Genomic DNA, 8,835 nt, shown 5'->3' on the forward strand with positions numbered 1-8,835 from the left:
GGGGTGCTGTTCTGTGCCTGTCCCCCGGCTGTGACTGTGTCACCCCGGTCCTTGCAGACACAGAAACAGGTGGCTGACCATGGAGCTCCTGCTGCGCCGAGGCGCGGACCCCAACCTGTGCCACGTGCCCATGCAGGCCCTCTTCTTCGCCGTGAAGGCCGGAGACGTGGCCGGGGTGAGGCTGCTGCTGGAGAACGGGGCCAGGACGGACATCCAGCTCCCGGCTGAGGTAGGACCGGGGGGCAGGGGTGCGGGCAGGTGAGGCTGGAGGGGCTCCTGAGCGGCGAGCAGCTGGAGGGCGTGGGTGCAGCCAAGGCTGCAGGCTCTGTTTGCCCTCAGCTGCTGCTCGGGGCCCCTGCCGAGGGCCGGGTGGGTCTCCCAGGCCCAGCACCCCTTCTTTTCTGAGCGTCTGGGAACGTGGCTGCGGGGGAGGGGCATGTCCGTGGCAGACGCGGGGAACCTCGCGATAAGCTTCCAGGGTTACTGACGGGACTCTGCCTTGGGAACCACGGTTGTAGCCAGGTGGCTCGGCTACCGTTCACTTATTCTTGCCTTCATTCGTTCACCCCCACTCTGTTATTTCCACATTCCTCTTCCCAGGGCCGCTGGACTCTATGAAACCCTGGGGGTAGACAGTAGGGGAGGAGGGGGAGAGTGCCAGGAGAGCGCCTGACGTCCTCCGGAATCTTCTCCAAGGGCGCCTCCTGTTTCCCTGGGGGCACAGACAGCCCCCGGCCCTGCCCCCTTGCGCTGCCTGCTCCTGGGGGGCCCCCTCCAGGCTGGCCCCTGGGCGTGCACCTCGTGTGGCCCAGCGGTGGCCGGAGGGCTGCCTGGGCGGGGAAGGGACGGGCGGGCTTCTCCGAGGGCGGGAGGGACCCCGGCTGCAGTGAGGCCGCGCGCTGGGCCCCCTCGCGTCGGCAGGCCCGGCGGATGGAACTGAATGTGGTCCGTGGCCGCTGGGGGCGGGCATCGCGGTGGGGGCCCCGAGGGGGTGGGGCGGGCGGCCACGCCCGCGCCCTGGACGGGGCTCTCAGCCTGGGGGTTTTGCTCACCTGGGAGCCGGACCCTCACCCCTGCCCGCGTGGCCCCTGCAGCTGGGGGCTGTGACCCCCCTGCACATCGCAGCTGCCCTTCCCGGGGAGGAGGGCGTCAAGATAACGGAGCTGCTGCTGCACGCCATCACGGACGTGGACGCCAGGGCGGCCGACCAGGGTGACGTGTACAAGCTGAGCAAGGTGCGCGGTCCTGCCGCGTGGGGGGCGCGGGCCGCGTGGGGCCGGGGGCCGCAGGCCCCATGAGGAGTCTCTGTGCACGGTGTTTCCTTTATTGGCCTTGTCCCCCGTGGGGCCGGTCACTGCTCCCGGGGCCCAAAGCCGGCTGGGGCCGCCCGGCACGTGTGCAGCTCTGCGGCGCCAGAGCCCGGCCGATCCTCTCTGGGGCGTGTGGTGCATGCGCATTAGCATTCGAGAGGGTTCCGCGGGATGGCGCTGGGCCCCACGTCTGTGGAGGAGGCCACCCCTCTTGCTCCACTGTGGGAACACGTCTGTGTGTGAGCCTGCCCCTGCCTGGGTGTCCCCCCAGCCTGGCCGGGCGGGTGCTAAGTGTGGGGGCAGTAGCCGGGGGTCGGGGGTGGGGGATGTACTATGGGGGTGCGGCCTGGGGCCAGTGCGGTCCCCTCCGTCTGTACAGCCAGAGCCGTTACCCTCAAGCCTGAAGCTCAGCAACGAGGCAGGCCCGGACAGCATCTACTGCAGCGGGCACACAGCTGTGCCCGACGAGGGGGGCAGGACGGCCCTGCACGTGGCCTGTGAGCGTGAGGACAGCCACAAGGTGAGCTGGGCCTTTCCAGCCTGAGCGGTGCGCGTGTGCGATGTGTGCACATGCACCTGAACGTGTGCGTGAGTGCCTCGGGTGGTGTGCACACACAAGTGCGTGTACATGGGTGTGTGCGTGTGTGCTTTGTGTGCACGTGTGAGCGTGTCTGTGTGTGCTTGTACTTGTAAGTCGGTATGCTTGCATCCGTGTACATGTGCGACCAGGCTGTGTGTGCGTGCCTACATGATGCAGGCCCGTGTGTCCGTATGTGGTGGGGGCAGGGCAGCGAGCCAGCGGCCTCAGCCACCATCTCTGACGCGGCCCCCAACGTGGTCCTGTCTTGCCGAGCCCTGGGCAGTGGCACTGGGGCCTGCGGCCGCCTCCTGTCTGTCCTGGGGACTGCTTGTCAGCCGGGCGGCGCAGGAGCCTCTCAGAGGAGGCCTAGGTGGGCCTGGGGGGAACCGGGTCCCAAACCTCAGCTCTGTGTTGTAGGGCAGCCAGTGCAGCACAGGCCACTAAGCCTCGGAGCACATGGTAAACTGAGCCTATTTACCCAGCCACAAAATGAAGATCACAGCCGGCTTCTCGGGTCTGGCACGCGTGGTCTGCCCTTCACAGAGTGGTGATCCATCACCTGTTGTGAGGGTGTGAGGGCCTGCGTGAGGGTGGGGGGTGGGCGAGGGAGTGGACGTAGGAGGCATCTAGGCCCCCCTGCTTTGTGTCATCCCTCGTCAGGGCGCCTTGGGCTCCGGCCACTGTGCTGAGCAGAGCCTCCAGGGGGGCAGCCGGGCCCCATGCTGGGAGCAGAGACTGCTGCGGGGGGGGCCGGCTGATGGGCTGCGCGCAGAGCTTCCACACCACACGCCTGTGTCTTTGTGCTGATTCTGGATTTGGAAACGTTATGGGGAAGCAAAGCTAGGAGATACTAGAGGCACCATCACCATTAGGTCATTAGGTCATCAGTGGGTCAAGGGCAGATGGCAGCATCATGCTCTGTGGCGAGAGGTGTGGGCCGCAGCAGTCCAGCCATCAGGCCCGCTTTCCAGTGGGGGGGGGGGGCTTTCCCAGGAGCCCCTCAGCAGACTTGGGCCGGCACCTCCTTGGCCTGCCCAGGGGGTGGGGTGGGAAGGGGCGTGTGCTTGGAGCACCCGGGGTCCGCACACTTGGAGGGGGTGCCAGGCCCTCAAAGAGCCCTTGGGAATTAAAGCTGCAAGAGTCACTTCTCTCGAGCAGTTCCGGGGGAGGAGGAAGGAGAGAAGGGGAAACGAAGGGGTCCTGGGGCAGGAGGGCAAGGAGGTGCCCCTTCTGCTCGGGCCGGGCTTCTGCTGCACACGGGTGTCCCACACGGTCCCCGAGCCCTGGGGCCGGGCTCGCTCCTCTGGCCACGCCTACCCCGTGCCAGCCCTGCTGCCACGGTCGTGGGGCCCCGACTCTGCCCTTTCCCCTGGAAACAAGCCTCAGGGCAATTTGTGCATCATGCGCCCTTCTGCTCTGCGTCAGGAACGATGAATGTTTGGAAAACGCCCTCCCAGTTTGAGGATCCACCGCCCTCCATTCATCCACCCAAAATTCAGAACCGACAAGGTGCTGGCGTGCAGGGGGTAGCAATCAAGTGACGAACTTGACTTTATGGCGTTCGAGCTGACGACCAGTGTCCGGTGCTCCTGGAGTCCGGGCACCTCTGTAACCCGGCGTCCTGCCTTCCTCCTCCCCCAGTGTGCCAGGGACACGGTCCGGCTCCTCCTCTCTCACAGAGCGAACCCCAACCTGTTGTGGAGCGGCCACTCCCCACTCTCCTTGTCCATCGCCAGTGGGAACGACCTGGTGAGCATGTTCCACACCCACCGATGGTTCACCTGCAGCGCTTCTGCCTCAGAGCGGCCCCCTCCCTGCTCAGTCTTGGGGTTTGCTGTTGTCCGTGGCAGTTGAAGGCAGCGTGGGCGATGGGGTGTGGTGGGTCCCCTCCCCAGTGGATGGAGCTCCTCAGCGAAGGGTACAGAAAGGACGGTGAGCAGTGAGGAAGGGGATTCACCTGGGTGGTTGCTCCCTCAGGGTGGGTGGATACACACCTGCTTGTCCCAGGTGTTGACCGAGTGCACTGGGAAAGGCACCGTGGCCAATTCCCATCTCCTGCCGCTGCCAGGGATGTGTATGTTCACCACCCATCCATCCATTCAGCTACCCCCACCCATCTGTCCACACATCTATTCGTCTACTCATGCACACCCACCCATCCATCCAACTACACGTTCATCTGCTCATCCATCCATCTGTGCACCTGTGTATTTATCCATTCTCTTACCCCAACCCATGTATCTACACATCAATCCTTCGATTCACCCACGCCCACCCATCCATCCCTCTGTCCATCCACCTACCCTTTCATCCACCCATCCACCCACCCATCCATCCATCCACCTATCCAACCACACATCTGTCCATCCATCCATCCGTCCGTCCATCTATCCACCCATCCATCCATCCACTCACCCAACCCACTCATCCATCCTTCTACCCATTCATTCTTTATCCATCATGCATCTTTCCTCCCTCCCTTCCTTCTTTCTTTCCTTCCTTTGATCTATAATCCATGCACCCATCCACTCTTTCATTTAACTGTTGTTTTTGAGCATCTACTCTGTGCCAGACAGGCACCGAGGTGTCTAGGCATTAGGTGTCAAATAAAACAAGGTCCTTGCTTTCAAGGATCCTATATTTTAGTTGCAGGAGACAGACCACAATCCAGGGTATCACACAATGTCAGGTAGCGATGAATGCTGTGAAGACAGTAACAGCTGAATAAGGGTATAGAGAATGATGGAGGGTTTTCCTGGGGAGGTGACCTGTCAGCAGAGGCCTGAAGATGATGGAGGCATTGCTGACGAGGGCTGGCGCACCTGCTCTGTGCCCGGGTGGGTAGGTGGGCATGAAAGGGTAGAGAGCTGCCTTCTAGGGGAAAGAAGCTCTTGCGAGAGCCACACACTAGTGTGTGTCATGTCCAGGCAAGCCACTCTCACCCCTGGCTTCCTGGTGGCACTTGGGCCAGTGGCTGGGGACCCAGCAGGGAGCAAGTGCAATGTGCCTCACTTTGCGTCTGGTCAGGTGATCACAGTGGCTTGGGTGCCTGGAGGGCAAAGGCACACCGGTTTCAGGGATGAGGGGCTGACGGGATGTGCGCCAGGCCCCACTCCGGCCCCCGGGCTGGAGAGCAGGATGTGAGCCAGGAGCACTTTGGAGCAGGCGGACAGTGTGCAGAGAAAGTGCCAGGCGTGGGCTGCCTTGGGTGGGTGCAGCCCTCCCTGGGAACCCCCGCATACCCTCTCCCTGCCCCAGCAGCAGTAAGGGGCACAGCAAGTGCCCAGCGGTGGCCCCCGTGAGGCCCCCGTGTGGCCATCTCTGTGCTCAGAACTGCGGATGCCTTGCTCGGGGGCCTGGTGGGGGCTCACAGGCCTGTCTGTGTCCAGATCGTGAAGGAGCTTTTGTCCCACGGAGCCGACCCCAACCTGCTGCTGACCAGAGGCCTGGGCAGCGCCTTGTGTGTCGCCTGTGACTTCACCTATGAGCACCAGAGGAGTGTGGACAGCAGGCTGGCCTTGGTGAGGGGTGAGGGCCGACCGCGCAGGGTGGGTGTGGGGGGCAGCAGGCCCTAGGGCGTAGGGTCCCTTGGTCCAGCCTGCATTCCTCTGTGGTGTTCAGATCCTTGAGAAAGAACACCGAATCCTTGTTTTTATATTATATCGGCCTAAAAAGTGTCAAGTTCAAACCTGCTCAGCAGCCCAGACAGAGGCCTGTCTCAGGGAAGGCGTAGGCCGTCGCCCTGGTTTGGCTGCAGGATTGTAGCTGCTAGGTAGAGTGGCCATTGGCCTGGTCTCCTGGTCAAGGACCTGCTGGAGAGGCATTGGGGTGCTGTGTCCTGGGCAGGGACCCGGGGTCCTGCGTCCTGGTCGTGGCCATGGCCTGTCGGTGCTGGGTCTGCCTTCCCGGTGGGCTCAGTGAGGCCAGGGGGCACCCTGTGCTCGTAGGTCCGGGGAGCCGTGCTGTTCCCTGAGCCCCCTTCGGTCTTCTCGGCTGCTCTGGCCCCGCCAGGTGCTGAGGCACGTCCCCCGCTGCCCCTCACCGCCCCCATTCCCGCGCTCGGCCTTCCACGGCCCTTTCCAGGGCTGTCCCTTCCCTCACCCACGGGGTGCGGCTCTCCGCGGGCCTCTCCCTGCCCTGGCACCAGCGGGGGACCCTCTGTGGGTCCTGAGAGCTGTGAGCTCCGGAGAAGAAAGCAGAGGGGAACGATGCCCTGATTGCTGGAGGCTGTCGCCCTCGACAAAAGTATAACTTCACGTGAAAAGAACTAAGACTCCTTTTCTTGCTTTTCAAAAATTTTCACTTAAATTCTAGCTAATGTACAGTATAAGGTTGGTTTCAGGAGCAGAAATCAGTGATTCATCCCTTATGTACGGCACCCAGGGCTCGTCCCAACAAGTGCCTTCTCGGTGCCCATCCCCCATCTAGCCCCTCCCCCACGCCCATCGGCCCTCAGTTTGTTCTCTGTTGTTAAGAGTCTCTTGTGGTTTATTTCCCTCCCCCCACATATGTTCATCTGCTTTGTTTCTTAAAGTCCACGTATGAGTGAGATCACATGATGTTTGTCTTTGTGGCTTATTTTGCTTGGTGTAATATTCTCTAGTCCATCTATGTTTTTGCAAAAGGCAAAATTTCCTTCTTTTTGACGGCTCAGTAATGTTCCATTGTGTGTATGTACCACACCTTCTTTGTCCATTCATCAGCCGCGGACATTTGGGCTCTTTCCGCACTTTGCCTATTGTTGTAGTGCTGCTATAAACACTGGGGTGCATGTGCCCCTTTGAATCAGTATTTTTGTGTCCCTTGGGTAAATACCTAGTAGCGCAATTGCTGGATAGTTTCTCGAGGACCCTCCACGCTGTTCTCCAGAGGCTGCGCCAGTTTGCATTCCCAGCAACCGTTCCAGAGGGTTCCCTTTCCCCGCATCCTCACCAACACCTGTTGTTTCCTGTGTTGTTAATTTTAGCCGTTCTGACAGGTGTGAGGCGGCATCTCATCGTGTTTGGATTCGTATTTCCCTGATGACGAGCAATGTGGGGCATCATTTCTTGTGTCTGTTGACATCTGTGTGCCTTCTTTGTTTTTGTTTTTTTTATTTTTTTAAATGTTTTATTTCTGAGAAAGAGAGAGAGAGACCGCGTGAGCAGGGGAGGGGCAGAGAGAGAGAGAGACACACACAGAGTCCAAAACAGGGTCCAGGCTCCGAGCTGTCAGCACAGAGCCCGACACGGGGCTCGAACCCACAAACCGTGAGATCATGACCTGAGCCGAAGTCGGACGCTTAACCGACTGAGCCCCCCAGGCGCCCCTCTGTGTGCCTTCTTTGGAAAAGTAAGATTCTTTTTCTTGGGGTTCTATTTCCAGATCCCATTTTGAGGCCCCTACTTTTACCCTGACCGTGTCCTCTGAGCACCTGGAAACGCCTGCAGGCGTGTTTCTGGGACCCCTCAGCGCTGCACCCGGGGTTCGGGGCGGCAGCCCTGCGTGGCCCCAGCTTGCCTCCATGGTGGTTTGGCAGGTGGAAGGACCCTCTTCACCCTTAAAGTGTCTTGGACCTTGGGAGCCTTCCTGTGTTCCCCTGAGCCTCTGATGTCTGCTCTGCTCTCTGGTGACCAGGGACCCCCCACCTGTGGGTTCCTGCCCCTGGCCCCAGATCAGCCACCCCAGTTGGTTGGTCAGTGATTTCATTGCTTAAAATTTATTCACTCAATCATTTTTATTAAAACAAACATAAAAGTTAAAGGCACAGCCTGGGGATGCCGTGTTGTACCCGTGACTAACACCTCGGCTCGCCACCTGCGCCTTCCGGGCTCCCTGGCACTTTCCCCGGAGCCGGGGCGTCTGTCACGCTGCCACTCCAGGAAAGTCCATGTTTATCGGGTGTTTGACGGGGCTGTGCGGCAGCCGGGCCTCCCCAGCCCCCCAGGGTCAGCCCGCGTTCGACCGCATCCGTCGACCCTCCTGCCCTGACCCGGGCCTGCAGATTTGGAAGCCACCGCGTGTCCCCTCCCTGACTCCTGAGCAAGTCCTTTAAGCCGGCTGCCTGCCCTTGCGACCGTGGCTGTGTCTGTGAGTGTGAGCAGCACAGAGGACGACAGAGGCCGTGCGGGGGGCCGGCTTCCTCCCTGTACCCCCCCAGTAAAATGCACCCCCCGTCCCTGCATCCACAGCTAAATGCATGTGTCTGGGGCAGGGATCGGGAACAGGAGAGGCCTTCAGCGTCTCTGGTTCTGGCCGCGAACATGGTCGGCACATTTGGGGACGGCTTGGGGCCTTCTCCCCGCGGGCACCGTGCTCTGCCGGCTGTTTGGGGGCCGCCGTGCATCCCGGAGCGGCGGCCCCGCAGGGCTGGGGGCCCACGACAGCCTGGTTTTCGTCTGGTCGTGCTGGGCCGCGCCGAGCCCCGTGGTTTTGTGGTTTTGTTAAGATGCTACTAAAACTATAAACCCGTGAAACCTTGTTCTGGAACCCACCGCCTCCCTCCTCGGCGTGGGGGTGGGCACCTCTGTTGGGCGCCATGTGCGGTGAATGAAACGGGGGTTAGCCTCGAGCCGGAGACCTTGCGGTGGTGCGGCCGGAAGTCCCTCACGCCGGCCTACGGACTCACCGGCACCTGTGCGTGCGCACCTGTGCGCCCCGTCCCCGCGCGCCCCCACCCTCCCGTCCCCGCGCCCCCCGTCCCCGTGCCCCCCACCCCCAGTCCCCGCGCCCCTGTCCCTGCGCCCCCCATCCCCAGTCCCCGCGCCCCCCTGTCCCCCCGTCCCCGCGCCCCCCCACACCCCCGTCCCCGCTCCCCCCGTCCCTGCGCCCCCCATCCCCAGTCCCCGCGCCCCCCGTCCCTGCACCACCCCTCCCCAGTCCCCGCGCTCCCCCTCCCCAGCCCCCGCGCCCCCCGTCCCTGCGCCCCCCTTCCCCAGTCCCCGCGCCCCCTGTCCCCAGTCCCCG

At 62.2% G+C, this 8,835-nt stretch overlaps 1 protein-coding gene across 5 annotated transcripts in view; it reads left to right on the forward strand.

Annotated features, from left to right (window-relative positions):
- Window positions 1-8,835, forward strand: part of ANKMY1 (ankyrin repeat and MYND domain containing 1) — a 45,699-nt gene that overhangs the window by 18,936 nt on the left and 17,928 nt on the right. For 4 of the 5 annotated variants that reach the window (XM_039228518.1, XM_039228515.1, XM_039228516.1 and 1 more), the window contains 5 exons: window positions 58-229; window positions 1,095-1,235; window positions 1,690-1,830; window positions 3,532-3,639; window positions 5,280-5,411. In XM_039228518.1, coding sequence (XP_039084449.1) covers window positions 58-229; window positions 1,095-1,235; window positions 1,690-1,830; window positions 3,532-3,639; window positions 5,280-5,411 — 694 coding nt within the window. Of the gene's footprint in view, window positions 1-57; window positions 230-1,094; window positions 1,236-1,689; window positions 1,831-3,531; window positions 3,640-5,279; window positions 5,412-7,254; window positions 7,505-8,835 lie in introns of those variants that run through there. The other variant, XM_039228519.1, reaches the window with a different exon arrangement.

This window comes from Hyaena hyaena, unplaced genomic scaffold (assembly GCF_003009895.1).
Source record: "Hyaena hyaena isolate Hyena2069 unplaced genomic scaffold, ASM300989v1 scaffold_31, whole genome shotgun sequence".
NCBI lineage: Eukaryota > Metazoa > Chordata > Mammalia > Carnivora > Hyaenidae > Hyaena > Hyaena hyaena.